The 17,472-nt window shown below is 46.3% G+C and overlaps 1 protein-coding gene and 1 long non-coding RNA gene across 5 annotated transcripts in view; one reads left to right on the plus strand and one right to left on the minus strand.

Moving 5' to 3' along the window:
- Positions 1-2,810: 2,810 nt before the first annotated feature.
- Positions 2,811-5,306, plus strand: LOC141413695 (uncharacterized). The gene is made up of 2 exons (XR_012438494.1): positions 2,811-3,402; positions 4,888-5,306. It is a non-coding gene; the product is annotated as an uncharacterized lncRNA (long non-coding RNA).
- Milr1 (mast cell immunoglobulin like receptor 1) overlaps positions 4,336-17,472 on the minus strand; it is a 29,679-nt gene continuing 16,542 nt past the window's right edge. For 3 of the 4 annotated variants that reach the window (XM_074045446.1, XM_074045448.1, XM_020178315.2), the window contains 3 exons: positions 17,239-17,322; positions 15,881-15,946; positions 9,769-15,483 (listed from right to left, as the gene is read on the minus strand). In XM_074045446.1, the coding sequence (XP_073901547.1) occupies positions 15,401-15,483; positions 15,881-15,946; positions 17,239-17,322 (233 nt within the window). In that variant the 3' untranslated portion in view covers positions 9,769-15,400. Of the gene's footprint in view, positions 7,494-9,768; positions 15,484-15,880; positions 15,947-17,238; positions 17,323-17,472 lie in introns of those variants that run through there. The other variant, XM_074045447.1, reaches the window with a different exon arrangement.

Below are 17,472 nucleotides of genomic sequence, written 5' to 3' on the forward strand. Positions count from 1 at the left end.
TCTCCACACCACTCCACTCCACTCCACACCACTCCACTCCACTCCACACCACTCCACTCCACTCCACTCCACACCACTCCACTCCACTCCACTCCACACCACTCCACACCACACCACTCCACTCCACTCCACACCACTCCACTCCACTCGACACAACACCACTCCACACCACTCCACTCCACACCACTCCACTCCACTCCACACCACTCCACTCCACACCACTCCACTCCACTCCACACAACACCACTCCACACCACTCCACTCCACACCGCTCCACTCCGCTCCACACCACACCACTCCACTCCATTCCGCACCGCTCCACTCCACTCCACACCACTCCACTCCGCACCACTCCACTCCACTCCACACTACTCCACTCCACACCACTCCACTCCACTTCACTCCACTCCACTTCACTCCACTCCACACCACTCCACTCCACTCCACTCCACACCACTCCACTCCACTCCACTCCACTCCACACCACTCCACTCCACTCCACTCCACACCACTCCACTCCACACCATTCCACACCACACCACTCCACACCACTCCACTCAACACCACTCCACTCCACTCCACACCACTCCACTCCACTCCATACAACACCACTCCACACCACTCCACTCCACACCACACCACTCCATACAACTCCACTCCACCCCACACCACTCCACACCACTCCACTCCACTCCACTCCACACCACTCCACTCCACTCCACACCACTCCACTCCACACCACTCCACTCCACACCACACCACACCACTCCACTCCACTCCACTCCACTCCACACCACTCCATACCACTCCACACCACTCCACTCCACACCACTCCACTCCACTCCACTCCACACCACTCCACTCCACACCACACCACTCCATACAACTCTACTCCACCCCACACCACTCCACACCACTCCACTCCACTCCACTCCACACCACTCCACTCCACTCCACACCACTCCACTCCATTCCACACCACTCCATACCACTCCACACCACTCCACTCCACTCCATTCCTCTCCACACCACTCCACTCCACTCCACACCACTCCACTCCACTCCACACCACTCCACTCCACTCCACTCCACACCACTCCACTCCACTCCACTCCACACCACTCCACACCACACCACTCCACTCCACTCCACTCCACTCCACTCCACACCACTCCACACCACTCCACTCCACACCACTCCACACCACACCACTCCATTCCAATCCACTCCACTCCACACCACACCACTCCACTCCACACCACACCACTCCACTCCACTCCACTCCTCACCACTCCACTCCTCCCATCAAATGTGAACATAGAAGGTCCTGTAGCTTTAAAAAAAATGAAAATAATGTTGAGAAGTATAGAAGAGGGTTGGGGACGGACCTAGGGGGTCCACACCGCCTGACACGTGAAAGGCCCTGGGGTCAACCTTCAGCACTGCAAAAATAAAAACTAAAAAAGCACAGCAGGAGCTCTAAACGAGCAAGCACTCTGCTTATGAGAAGCGGGTACTTGCTCTCCGTTATGCGGCACAAGTGGTAGCCCTTTGAACATCTGTCTCACTTTCAGTCATCCTGCTCTCCACATGCCCAACTTATGACAGGTTTTGCGCTTTTCTTTTTTTTTTGGAGTGAAAATTTATATGGACACTAAGAAGCAACTCTGCAAACATAATTCAGGTATCAAAAAACACGCATGCTGTGTTAAACATGTGTTTTGATGGCCGTGTTGGCTTTCTGTCCTGTGACAAAATGCCTGAAACAGTCAAAAGAGGAAAGGTTAGTTTGGTTCACAGCTTCAGAGGCTTCGGGCCGAGGGTGGCTCCATTGGCACCTCAGGTGAGGCAGAAATCACGGCAGCTGGAGCCTGTGCTGGAGGAAGCTGCTCACCTCATGGGGCCAGGGAGCAAAGACAGGGGGAGGGGCTGGGACAAAATACTGTCCCAAAGGCACACCCCAAGGATCCTCTGACTTCACCCAGGCCCCACCCCCTAAATTTCCAACACCTCCCCTAGTCCATCAAATTAAGAACCTGTCTTTGGATTAATCCATTGATGATGTCACAGCCTCATCTTCCGACCTCCTCCCAACAGTGTCACCAATGAATACTGCTACAGCGGAAAACAAGCCTTCAACCATGATCCTCTGGGGACATTTCAGATCCAAACCATAAAAATGGCTCCTACGGGAGCATTGTTTCCAAAGTGAAATTCAATCCCCGTTTCAGTAGCTGTACAGCAGTGCTGCTCAGATGCACATTTAGGGTTCAAGTGTCTTCCTGCTGTGGAGCTGCCACCTGTTCAAAAGCCTGCTCACATGTACACGTGTCCCTGTGCCACACGTGTACATGTGTGTGCACACAGCACACATCTCTATGGTTTGCTAGACGTTATTTCGTTGCACTGATCATTTTCTTCCCAGTGCAACTAAAAACATCAGTCCATAGTGCGTTATGTAGTCCAGGCTGGCCTTGAACTTGTTATGTTGCCCAGGCTGGCCTCACTCCTCCTGCCTCAGCCTCCTGAGTGCTGGGATTACAGGTGTCCAACACCACGTCTGGTTTCAGGACCTTTCTCTCTAGATTGAGAGTCACTGTCCAACAATTAGATTTTTCATTCACTAGGTAGTTTGATAGGGAAAAGTTTATTTGATCCAATTCTGTCATTTCCCAGGTCACCTGCTTCCTGTCTCTGTACCTTAGGTCTTTGGCCATATTCCTTTTGTCCTGAAAGAGAAGCCTTTGGCCATATTCCTTTTGTCCTGAAAGAGAAACTTGGAGCTGTCAGGCCCTCAGATGACACAACACTTGAAGCACAGCTGGGGATGTAGCTCAGTGGTAGGGTGTGTGCTTAGGTTGCCTGAGGCCTTGGGTTCAATTCCTTGGTCCAAACCCTCCCCCCCACTTATACATCTCATGCATTTTAAAAGATGTCTCTCTTTCCTACAAAACACCTGGGTTCTTGCCTAAGAGGCATTCGTGTTTTGATTACTGCTGAGGTAGCCCTCAGCTGCGTCATTACTCTGTGGAAGATATCACACAGCCTCTCATAGAACGTTCCCTGGGAAAGAAAGTGAGTCTGACCATTTCCAGTGCAATCTCAAATGCAAAGAGGGGTTTCCATCAGAGAAGGGCCTGGCTGGGAGAAGTGGGTGCAGGTGTGGTGTTGCACTCCTGAAATCTTTGCGCTGGGGAAACTGAGGCAGAGGATCTTGAATTCAAGCCAGCCTGGGCTACATAGTAAGACCCTTTCTCAAAAGCCACAAAAACAAAATAAAACACCACATTTTGATTCTTAACCAATTTATGTAGGAAAAGCTATGAGCAAGAATGGACCCACGGTCTCTGGAGATCTTCCCATGGAAGGCGAAGTGTCCGCAAATACCTAAAAGTCAAGCAGGTAAGGGCTTTGTTGGGTACTTTATAGATTTTCCTGGTTGGTTTGGGTTTTTGTTTTTAAAAGCCATCTATTTCCTTGGTTAAACAATAGAATCAAGAGGGTGGAGTATAAACGTCCTCCTTCCACCTCCTCTTGTTCTCTTTTCCTGGGGCCGTGGCCAGTGTTTAGGTCCCCACATGCACCCTCTGTGTGTGCTGGCCTTTAAACAAATGGTGGCAGTGACACCGTGACTCAGATGCACCGCTCTCCACCTTGAGTTGTTCTTTCTTTCTCTTTCTCTCTTTCTTTCTTTCTTCTTGTGGTACTCAGATTTGAACTCATGGCTTTGTGCTTGCTGGGTAGATACTCTATCATTTGAGCCACACTTCCAACCCTTGATTTTTTTTTTTTTTAATTGACAGTACTGGGGTTTGAACTCAGGGCCTCACACTTGCTAAGCAGGCCCTCTTACTGCTTGAACCACTCTGCCAGCCCCCCACACTTTTTTTTTTCCTTTTAAATTGCTTTTAATTTTGCTTTCATGTTTGCTTTTTTTAGTTTTTGTATACTTTGAGGGTTTTTTTTTTTTTTACCTCCAGTGAATCCATTTTCCACATCTGAACGCTAGGCCTTTGGCTCCACTGGAGGCATCCAACCTTGTCATCAGACAACCATTTGGCCAGATGGGACCCCACTGGGAGTGGTTCTAATGTGCTTTTTTAAATGTCATGTTTTAAAGTTTATTTGAGTATTTTTTGGTGGTACTGGCGTTTAGTTAAACTCAGGGTTCCTAGCTTGCTAGGTAAGCACTGTACCACTTGAGCCACACCTTCAGTCATTGACTTTGTGTTGTGTCAATCAGCTTTTTCTTTTTTGTCTTTTTATTTTCTTTGGATGGTGGATTGAACCCGGGGCTTGTCACAGACCAGGCAAGTGCTCTTCTGCTGAGTCACACACTTTATAATCACCTTTATTAAGATATAATTTATATATAATAAATTGACTTATTTTAATTGTGCAAATTGATTAATTTTGACAAGAACAACCACCACAATGACAATACAGAAAGTTTCTGTTGCCCCGGAATGTCCTTTTTAGGACTGCCTCTGCAGTCACCACCATTAGTTACCTGAGAGCTGCTTATTTCAACCATGTTGCTTTCACAGAACTTCCTCCCAGCCCAGTTGTTTTTAATAAATTTATTTTTATGTTCAATGTTTCTTAAAAATAAAAATTTATAAGATGTATTTATAAGTTTCTTTTATTTCTCTCTTGTAAAAACATTTTTCTTAGCATATATTAGTTGTACAGGGGCTTTCATTGTGACATTTACATATGTGCTTGCAATATATCTCAATTAGATTCACTCCTCTCTTTTATTGCTCTTATTTGTGTATTATGCTACACTTTTTTATATTGAAAGAGGTTATTAGAAACAGTCCATGAAACTCATTATTGAGTTACCTATAAGAATATTCTTTTGTTTCGTTTTGTTTTTTGAGACAGGGTCTCACTATGTAGCCCAGGCTGGCCTGGAACTTGCTATGTGGCCCAGATTGTCCTTGAATCCTCAGTCCTCCTGCTTCAGCATCCTGAGTGCTAGGATTACAGGTGTATTCCGCCATACACAGCAAGAATGTTCTTGAAGACCTTCGTTGGTTATGTTTAGCATGTCCCCACATGAAGAAGCACAGAAGTTTCTCTCAGATTTAAATGTGAGGGATTCTTGATTTCTCCTGAACAACCTGTTATTATGTCATTACAGTCAGCTGTCTGCATACACAGATTGCATCCCATCCATGGATTCAACTAACTGCAGATCAAAAATACTTAAAAAAAAAAAAAGAAAGCCAACCCTACATCTGGACTAAATATGTACAGATGTACAGACTTTAATTCACTAAACAATAAAATATAACTACTCATATAGTATTTCTATTATACTATGTGTTATAAGTAATCTAGATTTGATTTAAAGTGTGCGGGAGGATGTGCACAGGTTAAATGCAAATACTCTGCCTTTTATATAAGGAACTTGCACATCTATGGGTTTTCACACCTAGGAAGGTCCTGGAACCAATCCCCCATGGATACCAAGGGATAGCTGTATATATTTGTTCATTCCCAAAGACACATAAGTTTAGGTGCTAGAGATATCTTAGTGAACAAAACAGACAAGGTTCGTCTAGCAGTGGAAGATGGAGACAGAACAGGCGGTTAAGGTCATGAACGTAACTTCAGATAGTGTTAGTGCTGTAAAGGAAACAGAACAGGACAGTGTGCAGATAAGGGCTGGGGTAGTGTGCTCACACAGGTGGCAGGGAAGGCCTCTGAGGATGTGACATTGGCGCTAAGCAGTTTGAATATCCAGGGTGGCACATCTGGGCAGGAGGACTGGCAGGTGCTGAGACCCTTACCCTTCCTTAGGGGGGGAAGGTTTGGGGTGCAGAAGGCAGGCCAGAAAGCCTGGAGGAGAGTGAGCAAAGGGAGACAGGGAAGTGGTCAAGGGCTACATCCCTTACAGCCATGGGGACCAGAGTGAGGAGTCTGAAGCCACTGGGGTGGAAGGGGACAGTTTAAGCAGAGTAGGGACATAATAGGCTTTTGAAAAGACCTCTGAGTGTACAGGAGCAGAAGGGAAGCAGGGAGCCCTGTGAAGTGACACTATCCATAGCCCAGATGGTGGTGGCCAGAACAAAGGAGGTGACCCAGCAAGAGAAGCCCCTGCTCTGGTCCCTGCAATTTAGAGGGAACTGCTCTGGCTTTTCCCTAGCTGTGCCCTTCTCTGTGGGATATCTGCGGGGCACACAGACATCCTAAAGGTTTATGTGCTACTAGACATCCGTTACTGTCTGTGGTAGTGTGTACTGGGAAGGGGTGAAAGGTCAGGAACTTGTCCATTTCCCTCCAGGACAATGAAGGAGAAAGAAGGAAATCAGCTCCAAGCATCACACACCCACTGTTGGCTGTTCCTGTGCTTAGTTCTCTCCCCTAAATCCTTAGGGAGAAGCTGTGCTGAGAGAAGTCAGCCTAGCTGTAATCCCCCTGGGGCAGAAGAAGCAGGACACATGATTGGGGACAGCTGGTAAGATTCATACCTGTTGACAACTCCTCCATCTAGCCAGGTTCCTGTGTTGACCTGGTGGTACTCTGCAGCTAATGCCTTTTCAAGTCTTCTATTGGATCTTAATGATTTGTAAGAGTTCATTATGTATTATGGAACTTTGTACTCTATCTGAAACCTGGGTTAAAAATATTTTCCCTTATACTTATAACATATTTTATGATTTAATTTTTTTTGCTGGGACTGGTTTTGGTCATTTTTATTTTTGCCATAGGAGTTTGAATTCAGGGCCTCAAACTTGCTAGACAGATGCTCTACCACTTGAGCCACTCTTCCAGCCCTGTGACTGGATTTTGAACTCAGGTCTTCATGCTTACAAAGCAGGTGCTCTACTGCTTGAGCCATACCTCCAGTCCATGCTGTTCTGCTTATTTTGGAGATGGGGTTTCATGAACTATTTGCCCAGGCTGACCTTGAAACTTGAGCCTCCTGATCTCAGCCTCCTAAGTAACTAGGATTACAGGATTGAACCACCAGTGCCTGTCTTCTGATGCTATTTAGAAATCCATACTTAGGTGGCCAAACTGTAAAGAAAAGCAAAGAGGTTTCCATACATGAGGAGTTGAGATGGGGCTGTTATTACAAAGAAGTGGGCAGAGGATTTCCAGGCCTCTGGCAAAATTCCACTCACCACCATGGTAGACATACTATAGGGGTTTCTTGATACAATTTATTAAACTGTACACATATGTTGTGCACTTTCAGATAATGTGTGCTCTATTTCACAACCAAACAATTTAAAGAATATGTGCATTTGAAAAATAACCAAAGTGAAATTCTAGACTTGGAAAACATGGCTATTGAAATGAAAAGCTAAGTAGAACACTTCCTCTTCCTCTTCTCTTCCTGAACAATTCAATCCAGGGGCCACTAAGCATCTGTGCAGGAGGAGTAGAACCACAGTAACTGGCAGCTGGGAGTCAGGACACTTGTGGAATGAGGCAGAGTTTACATGGCGCTTGGTGACGCTGAGCAGGGTGCTGGGTGTCTACACAATAAAGAGTCAGTTAGCATGTGGTGCTGAAGCCTTCAAGGGGCAAGAAGGGGAGGCAGACTGTGGCAGGTGTCAGAACCCATGTGGGGTGGGAAGAGTGGCCCTGTGGAGGGGAATTCTGGAGGGATGTGCATTTAAGGGGAGGAGAAGCCTGAGTGGATGACAGTCTCTGCATGGGGTGTGGACAGCATCCATATGGGGGGAGGGTGGTGTGGGTATCAGAGCCCCAGCAGGGTGATGGATTTGGGGGGGGTGGCTGTGGTTCAGATGTTAGAGCCTGAGAAGGTAAAGGGACCTGTGAATCAGAGGACATTCTTATGGGGCATGTGGTGTCAGGGTCCAAATGGGTGAGGAGGGAGTCTGTGTGGGAGGCTTATTATGCACTGGGAAATTAGGCAAATTCAGCACATTTACTGAGGGTTTTAGGAGCCTCATTTCTCAAAAAGATAATTATAATTAAGAAAAGGGAGAAAACCGGAATGCGCTCTGATATTGATTGGAACAGGAGATATCAGTATAAACTAGTGGTTTTCACTGCAGATATAGAAATATAGACATACACAAGCATATATACACAAATATATTCCTGATCTCGGAGCACTGAAAGGGTCTAGAAGAAGCAATACCCTAAGAACAGATAGCTAGAGCCCAGACCTGCTCCAAATGTAGAGCTCACCCAAAAGAACTGGGGATTCTTGGAAAAATGGCTCACTCCAGAGTGGAGTCAGAACAAGGACAAGCTGAACCAGGAACATCCTGCATGCCAGAAAGTAAGAAAATGTTCAAAGAATGATGGGAACATGTCAAAAGAGCACAGAGCCAGCACAGAGGGGTCTTTGCCCTTCAATCTAGGGCAATTTGAGCATAATAAATCATGCTAGTAATGGATTATAACTTACTGAATAAAATAGGAATCTGTGGCTTCATAGATACATAAATGATAGATGATAGCAGACTCCAAACTGATACATAGTATATTCACATAGTTTCAAATTACCTATCCATAAAGTACTAATTAATTACAAGACATTAATTACAACAGAGAAACCTAGCAGACAGCACTTTAACCAAGTGGATCAAAGGAATCACCAGTTTTGAGAGAAAGTGAAACCACTCACTGCTTGATAGAACAAATGAGAACCAGGCATCCTTTGTGATGTCCCCACCAAAAATGCACGCTGAGTCCTAATCATGGGTTACATTAGGCAAACTCAAAGTGAAGGACATTAAAACATAATTGTCCTATTAGCTTCAAAAGTGTCAAAGACAGGGAAAGATCAAGTTGCTATTCCAGATTGAAGAAGACAAAACATCTTGGTGCTGGGAGGTGGTACACTTCTTTATCTGGCGGCACATCTGCATCCTTTACAATAAACTTTTCTGAGTCCTGTGAGCAATTCCAGCAAATTATCATGCCCAAGGAAGAGGTAGTAGGAACCCCCAAATTATACCCAGTTGGTCCAATGTATGTGGGGTTGGGACTTGCAACTGTCATCTGAAATGAGGGTGATCCCATAACGTGTGGGGTCTGATACTAAGTGTGGGTAATTAGTGTCAGAATTGAATTGAATCCTTGGATACCCACCTGGTGTCCAGAGAGTTGAAAGATTGGTTGTCAGTATGGGAAAAACCTACACATTTGGTGTCAGAAGTGTGAATAATGTTTTCTGCATAATGGTAAATATTGTTATTTCGAGACTGACATTTTAGGAGTTGATATCCTGCCATCCAACTGGGGCCTGCTGTTTGTTGGCATGTATTTTTATGCCAACCTGTATTTCCATTGGTTTCACACAATCATAAACTCTACCCACCTGCTGAACACCCACTCGATCCACCCCCTCATCCCTAGAACCTGCCCAACTAAGCCATTCCTCCTAAAGGATTCCATTGTCAGAGACTTGTTCTGCCTGCTTGGCCCTTCTCTCTCCCACTCTTCTCCCACTGGTTTTGCCCTTGACCATGAGGTAACCCACATCCTGTCTGACCTTGACTGTCCCTGTGACCTGGTTCCATAAGCCCTGCTCTGAATAGCCAGGTGTCCATCTCAGAAAGTTATGGTGTAGGCTATGATGTCACTCAGACCTGAGTTTCTTTTCTGTCTCATCAGGTATTACCTGAGTGACCTTGTGCCTCAAAAATTTTTTTAATATGAAAAGAGGGAAATAAAGGTAGCTTTCTCAAGGAATTGTTGCAGTAACTACATGAGGACAACTACACAAAGCACTTAGTGCCTAGAACACGGTACAGGCTCAAAACACACCAGATATTATTGTTGGCATTATTTAATTGTTTTCACAAAGGAAATGTTGAGGATGGCATATCAGTCACATCTATGTCCTTTGTCACATCCTCTGGATTTCACCTCTGACCCCAGCAGCATCTGAGGTTACACCTACTTTGTGTTTGCAGTCTACAGTCCTCCACTCTACCAGCTGAGCTATCGAAAGGTGCACAAGGTTACACCCACTTTGTGCTGACAGCTTCTTGCTTCAGTGCATGGCACACGCCATTCATTTTTCTTCCCTGGTGCTATGCAGTGAGGTTCCAGTGGAAACCTGCTCTGGGTGCCTCCATCTACAGCTAGAAGTCGGGGAGGTATCCCCTCCTGGGGCAACCTTCAGCCAGTGGGAGTTGGAAAACAATGGATAAAATGCTTCTTACCATCAGTGCTCAAAGGATAATTCTAGGACAGTTTCTTTCATTCTCCAGAAGGTTCTGGTGAGATCAAGCCCCAGTTGTCCCACCTCAGTAACCAGCTCAAGAGTGTACCTTTGCATTGACTTTTCAGCCAGTCCCTCAAGTCCACTCCCTGGGTACCTCCCAGATAAATTATCTGCACAGAAAGACTTATCTCAGGCTCTGCTCTCAGGTCTAGTCCAAGGCAAGACAGAGGAGCAGAGGCCCTAGAAAGCAGTCTTGGGGAGTGGAATTACTCCCTGTGGACAGTTGGCAACAAGGACTCCATAGCCAGTGGTAAGTGGAGGTGAGAAGCCTTAGCTTGCTATGGCATCACAATTGCTAAGCCTTTTCCTGTGTGGAGAAGCAGGGAAAGTGAGGTTACCCAATCGTTCCAGCACTTAAAAGGTTTGGCGCAATGGTAATTATGTGGATGTGGAGTTGGTTTGCTTCTAATACCTGCATTAGAAGCTTTGTAAGGAGAAAATGAGAGACTATCAATTTAGGGCAAGCTGGGAGACCCATGAGTCCTCTGGACAGGCAGAAGCTGATTCCCCACCCTTGCTAGGGGACAACACCCCCCACCTTGTCAGAGGGCCTCACCTGAAGCAGATGCTTGGCGATATTATTTATTATTGTGCTAAACAGATATAACGTAAAATTTAACATTCCAACAATTTTAGGTGTGTAATTCAGTGGCATGGAATGAATTTATGGTGTGACACACCCATCCCTGCCATCTATCTCCAGAACCTTTTTCATCTTCCCAAACTGGAATCTGTACCATTAGACAGTCACTCCTCAATCCCTCAGCTGCCAGATGGTTGCCCCTGGCAACCAGTATTCTATTTGTTTCATGGCATTTTGCATGTTTACTTGAAGATTCATCTCTTCATAGAAGGCAGAGCTGGAGTAGGGAAGGACAGGCCCTGCCATGGGAAGCAATTGCTTCTCTCTCAGGGCTGCAGAGTCAGCCAGGAGCCAGGGGATCACAGAGGGGAGTGGGCTAGAGTGTTTCAGAGCAAATATGGAATATAAGATTGAATTGGGGCCTAGTGCCATGTCAAAGCCACTTGGAACTGGTCCTACATATGCTGCTGGGATGTCTCATTGAATCTTGAACCCAATGGTGGCCTACAGCAGGGTGGTCCAACACAGTAAAATCAGAAACAATGCTACATTCTGTGTAGCAGGGACTGTGGCACGTGCTCAGATGATAAGATTTTGGATATATACTTGGATATATTCATCTAACTCCACCTGTTTCTTCTCATTTTTTATTGTGGCTATTAGAAAAATTTTAAAGTACTGTATGTGGTTCAAATTGTGCTTCTATTGGAAGTCAGTGCCAGCCTGTGGAAAGTACCATGGAGATGCCAAGAGGGCTTGAGCAAAATATCGAAGAGTCAGAAGGCTCAGAGAGGAAGACACACAGGATGAATAAATCACTGTGGACACCTCAGCACAGATGACTGGGCTCTGTATCAAGAAACAACTTCTGCCCCAAAGAATAACTCACCATTTGAAATATAGCCTTTGGGAGGCACTGGGTCCTCCAAGAGACCAGGGCCTGAGCACAGAATGACACAGGACCAGAGATGCCCACCAGATGCTCTACCATTTCAAAAGATCAGGTGGGAAAACAATGAGCCCATCACATGTTGGAAGCTTTGCGTCTGAGCAGGTCCACAGGACAGAAAATGAGGCATAAGAGCAGGTGGGACAGGCTCTCCTGTCACCTGCTTCTCTTGCTCTGTTAGCTCACATAAGACCTGATGAAGGACACTCAGACCTGGTGTAGTTTGGTTGGCTTGCTATTTGGTAAGGATCAGAAATGGACCACTGTGGGTACCAGGCAGGGCAGCCCTACAGGTGGAGGGGAAGGAAGAATCTTCCCCGTGGGCAGAGCGTCAAGCAGTACATGGGGTCACCTGTTCTGTGCGGAGGGAGGAATGTCTGCAGTAGAAGATACTCAGACTCACAGACAGTGCCAACTGGCTCAGATGGTTGATCCAAGGATGACTGGAAGGAGCAAGATCAGAAGATCAGAGGTCGGGAGATGGGGGGAAGAGAGTGTGGGTGAGCCCTTGAGGGTGAGCAGAAAGTGTGGAGATCGCCAGGGAGCACACAGGGAGGAAGAGGCACTTACCATCAGTTTATAAAAGCCATTTGTCAGGTGACTGTCAGCTACTTGGCCACCGTATTGCCAAGTGGATCCATAGAGCGGCCACAGGGGCAGACAATACACAACTAGGGGTTCACTGGGGAGGGGACATCTTTTGATATTTCCATTCCAGGTGACAATAGAAAGTGGTCCAATAAGGATCCAGCATCTAGGGACTCAGACGCTATAGGGCTGAAGATATGGACCATCGTCACCATGTAGGGCAGCTGAGGGGAGGGAGAGGGCATCTGGGGTAGGTAATGGGGGGTATTAGAAACATCACTTAGCACCCAAGGACCGCATGCACCAGCTTCTTCCATGAAGCCTTCATGTGAAGTCTTTTGGGGAGACTTTGATGGGACCTGTTGGGATACTCAGTGGCAGATTCAACTTCATGGGAGGCACGGGGACAGTGGGCTGGAGCTGGGTGGAGATGTATCTGCTTGCTCTTGTGTACCACCTCACGTCCTCTGGGTCCCACCCCAACGCCAGCCACAGCTCTGGAAAACAGTTCTGAGTGATCTTTGGTCACTTTGCAATCACAAAAGCAACAGCCAGGCAGAACCGTCCTAATGTTGGCGGGCCAGCTCCTTTGGCACATACATCTTTTTAGGAACCCTCAATTAGTAGGCGATGGGAAGCACTGGATAAATACCTCTCCCTACCCTCCTCCCACAAATGATTCTGCAGGGCATTCTGAGGACTTGGAGACCTCAGATCTTAACAGAATCCAACCCAGTGAGCCCTAGGGCCACCAAGTCAATAATGCCCCTGTGTTGGCTTGTCCTTCTCTGTCTCACACCTCCTATCCCTCGCTCCTGCCCTCTGGGATCAGCTCGATGAAACTCCCTGCTCCCTGGCATTGTCTCAGGCTCTGCTTTGGGAGGGAGCTCAGGTTAAGGCAGATGAATAAACCAGTGGTGTCCAAGACACCAGGTTTATGACATCAAAGGCTTAAAGGTTTTTTAAGAGTAGTAAATAAGCACCATTGTCTTTGAACAGCCAGCCGTTTTCGAGGTCCCATTATGGGCCTGGTTCTGTTCCAGGCTCCTTACATTCATTCTCTGAGTTCATTCTCACAACAGTTCCATTCTCTCCTTAGGAGAACACAGAAGCTGAGAGGGAATAGAATAGGTGACTTATCCAGAGTCACAATTGGCACAAGTCTAGATTCAACTCAGTCAGTCAGACTCTGGGAACTGACACTTTTAGCCTTGGTAATATATTGATTTCACCAAATAAAAATATCAGCAAAGAAAGAGAGGAATGCCATTCCTGAATGCTGCTTTACTGCCAACAAAATCCTCACCTTCACCTGGCCCTGGGTATCCCTTTCCTCCCTGAAGAGGCCTTCCCAGGGCTGGTCATTCTGTTGCTTGCTAGGATTGAATTCCCACCCAGTTCAACCACTGACCAAACTATGGTGGCCTTGAAAAATGACATAACTCACCTGAGTCTGTTTCCTTATTTATAAAAGCAAACTAACAATACCAGTCTTGCCTGCTGTGGTGGTGCATGCCTGCAATCCCAGCACTTGGGAGCTTGAGGTAGGAGAATTGTGAGTTTGAGACCAGCCTAGGCTACAAATGAGATCCTGTCTCAACAAACCACAAACAAGAAAAATTGCCTTTGTGGGATGCTGCCACAGAGTGTCTAAGTAATGATAGCTGTGATTTGTCTGGTCAGAGGTTCCTTGTCAGGAACAATTAACACTGAGGCTCAGGCTACCACCCCTGTTCCCAATGAAGAACAGAGCAGAAATACTCTGGTCAAGTTGTTTTGTTTTTCTGGAACCCTAAAAATGTCTTTTGACTTTTATTGGACTTATAACTCCTAGAAAGAGAGACTCAAGCTAGAAATCATTTTGTCCCCTGAATGGTGGTGCCCCCAAAACATATGTCCATGTCCTGACTCCTGGAGCTCATGAACGTGACTTTATTTGCACAAAGGTGATTTGAAGATGTATTTAGGTTAAGAATCTTGAGATAAGATCATTCTGGATTATCTGGTTGGCCCCTAAAATTATGTTTTTTCCTTCTTTCCTTCTTCCCTCTCTCCCTCCCCCACTTCCTTACTTTTGTTTCTTTTCTTTGACACAGGGTCTTACTGTGTAGCTCCTGGACTCAAGTGATCTTCCTGCTTCAGCCTTCCAAGTCCTGAGACTACAAAGGTATGCCACCAGACCTGGCCTCTGCCCCTAAATTACAATAACAATTATCCATATAAGAGCCACAAGAAGACCATATGAAGGGAGGCAGAAGTTGGAGTGAGGCAGCCACAAGCCAAAGCACACCTAGAGCCAGCCAGAAACTGGAAGAGGCAAGGAAGGAGTTCCCTTAGCACCTTCACCTTGACGTTGGACTTCTGGTCTCCAGGACTACAGGATAATTGATTCTGGTGTTTTAAACGCTCATCTATGCTGATTTGTTACAGCTCACCGCCCCCAACTCCACTCTGGGCAGTTCCTTCTGCAGCACACTGCCAGGAGGCCCAAGTTTCCCTTTGGCATTGGCTGAACCTTGAGGACATAGAATGGCCATGAAGATCAAAACCAACGTGTTTGTAGCCTTACAAAATCTGAGAGCAAATTAAAACATCAGTAGCTAAATAAAGGCACACTTGACTAATCTTGCTTTTTCTCCTGGTGACCACAGACACTCCTGTCTTAAGACCCATTTTCAAGGTCACCTAGTTTTAGATAGGGATTTTGGTTTGTGCTTTGCTTGTGAAACCTTGCTTGGCTGGGGACAGGGAACCTGAAAGACTGTCATTGCCTCCAGGTTACACTTATGGAGAGTCTGTGGTCTCAGATTATTCTGTAAAAATGATGTTGCAATGGGGCCCACACCTACAAACCCAACGCATGTTACAGCCACTGCCAGTGGGGTCCCACTGACCAAACTGTTGTCTGATGACAAGGTTGGATGCCCCCAGAGGAGCCAAAGATCTAGCATTCAGATGTGGAAAATAGGTTCACTTGAGGTGACCAGATTAGACGTTTCTCAGTGTCCGACAAATCTGCTGTGTCTTTGTGTAAATCAGCTTCCTAGACAGCAGCTTATACTGAGATGGAGTCGGTTTCTTTACATTTCATAAGGAGTTCGGAATAGACATAACCAGTTTTGCAATTGTGACAGGCTTCTGAAATTTACAAAGGGAAATAGTCAGTAAACTTAGGCTAGGTGGCCAGAGATGCTCTACAAAGAAATCTGACTTCCAGGAGACTGGTGCCTGGCAGAACCAAGTGTTAATTGTTTTTTCCTGGACTGATTAAATAATCCATTCTTGAAAATGTTTAGTAGTGGCCTGCATCTTCCTCCAGGCACTTTCAGAGGATGCTCCTCACTCTATCCCTCCCTTTGCCCACCCCTCCATCTTCTGACCGATTTGTGGAGCTGTGCTGTCAATTACTGTTGGCCTCCTGGGAAACTTGTGGCCCCATCCATCCCATCCTTGGGTCCACTGCCCCTACTTATGGTGACATCACAGGGACCTGCATCTCATTCAACAGCATCTCTTATCTAGAGTGGTGGCTCACCTTGTTCCCTGGGTCCCTCCTGGAACACTGGGGTGGCATAGTGTATCTCCTGGAAGTGTCCTGTCCCTGGGCAAAAGACAAGGCACAGGAGTTATTGGGTCAATTCTGTGACTCTTTGACCACAAGAGGGCAGTGGCCTGGAGCTCGGAGACTGTGGGGAGCTCTTGCTTTCATAGCCCTTGGGACTATGAAGCGGGCTTTGGCTCCAAGCCTAGCACAGAGGCCTTCTTCACCAGCTGAGTGTGGTAGCAATGGAAGGCAGTGGTGGTGTGCTACATAGGGCGGTGAATCGCTTAGCACTGCACCCTGAGTGTGGCCAGAGCTCCATCAGCACTGGCTGGGATAGAGCTCCTTGTTAGCCAGCCCCTGTCTCCTTCACCGTGAAGAAGCCTGAGTGTGATGCCTGCTTTGAGAGGTGATTGTGTATTGTACAACATGGTGCTTGGAGTTAACAACAAGGCACTGGATTCCTGAAAATCGATACGGAGCAGGTTTTAGTGCTGTCACTAGCACGGGCCTAATGTGTGTGAGGCTCTGGGTGCAATCCCCCACACTGCAAAAACAAAACAAAAATAATGTGTATGCGTTTTTTAAAAAGCCATGTTATGCATGACAAATAAATACAATTTTTATTTGTCAATTAAGATAAATAAAACAATGTTTTTAAAAAGGAGGTTGCCAACTGGGCATACATGCCTATGATCCCAGCATTCAGGAGGCTGAAGTCAGAGGATCAGGAGTGTGAAGATAGAGGTGACCGGGAAGGACTTTGGAACAAGTATGATGGATCATTCCAAATTTACATAAACACTGATGGAAAAGCCAGGTGGTTCTAAACCAGCCTGGGCAAATAGTTCATAAGACCCTATCTCAGAAACACCCATCACAAAAATAGGGCTGGAGTGGCTCAAGGTGTAGGCCCTGAGTTCAAAGCCCAGTACTGAAAAAAAAAAAAAAACTGATATAAAAATTCTTTGAAACATTCTAAGTGTAAAAATCAAGGTTAGCGTGTTACCATTGTCAGCATCTGTTTAGGTGGCAGCAGACACAGAAGGCATCTGTGGGAGCTCTAAACACAGGCTATGGCCCCTGGAAAATGAGACCAGAATTTGGAGCGGGAGGGGACATTGTACTTTACTGTCTGGTTTCATATTTTTCACCCATGTGTCCTCACAATGTTAAAAAATTTAAATAAAAAGAAGAGGACTGGGGCTTAGCTCAAATGCTAGAGTGCTTGCTCTGCATGAGCCATAGGTTCAATCCCCAGTACCACAAAAAATTTAAAAAGTAATAATAAAGAGAAGACGCCCAAAGGCAACCAACCAAACCTACCAAAACACCCAACAAAGCTCTCTTACCTGCTTTACAGATATTTGCATACAGTTCGCCTTCCATGGGAAGATCTCCAGGGCTCTTGGGTCTGTTTTCTCTCATAGCTTTTCCTACAGGAATTGGTACAGAAGCATTCAATGGAACCAATTCAGTCACTTTTTCCTTCTCTCCTCTGCCAAGATACAGAATCTGAAAGCAGCCTGCTCAAGGGCCTCGACTGTTGTCTAAGGAGGGAGAGCCATAGATGCGTCTAGAGCACC

Source organism: Castor canadensis, chromosome 11 (genome assembly GCF_047511655.1).
Source record: "Castor canadensis chromosome 11, mCasCan1.hap1v2, whole genome shotgun sequence".
NCBI classification, from domain to species: Eukaryota; Metazoa; Chordata; class Mammalia; order Rodentia; family Castoridae; genus Castor; species Castor canadensis.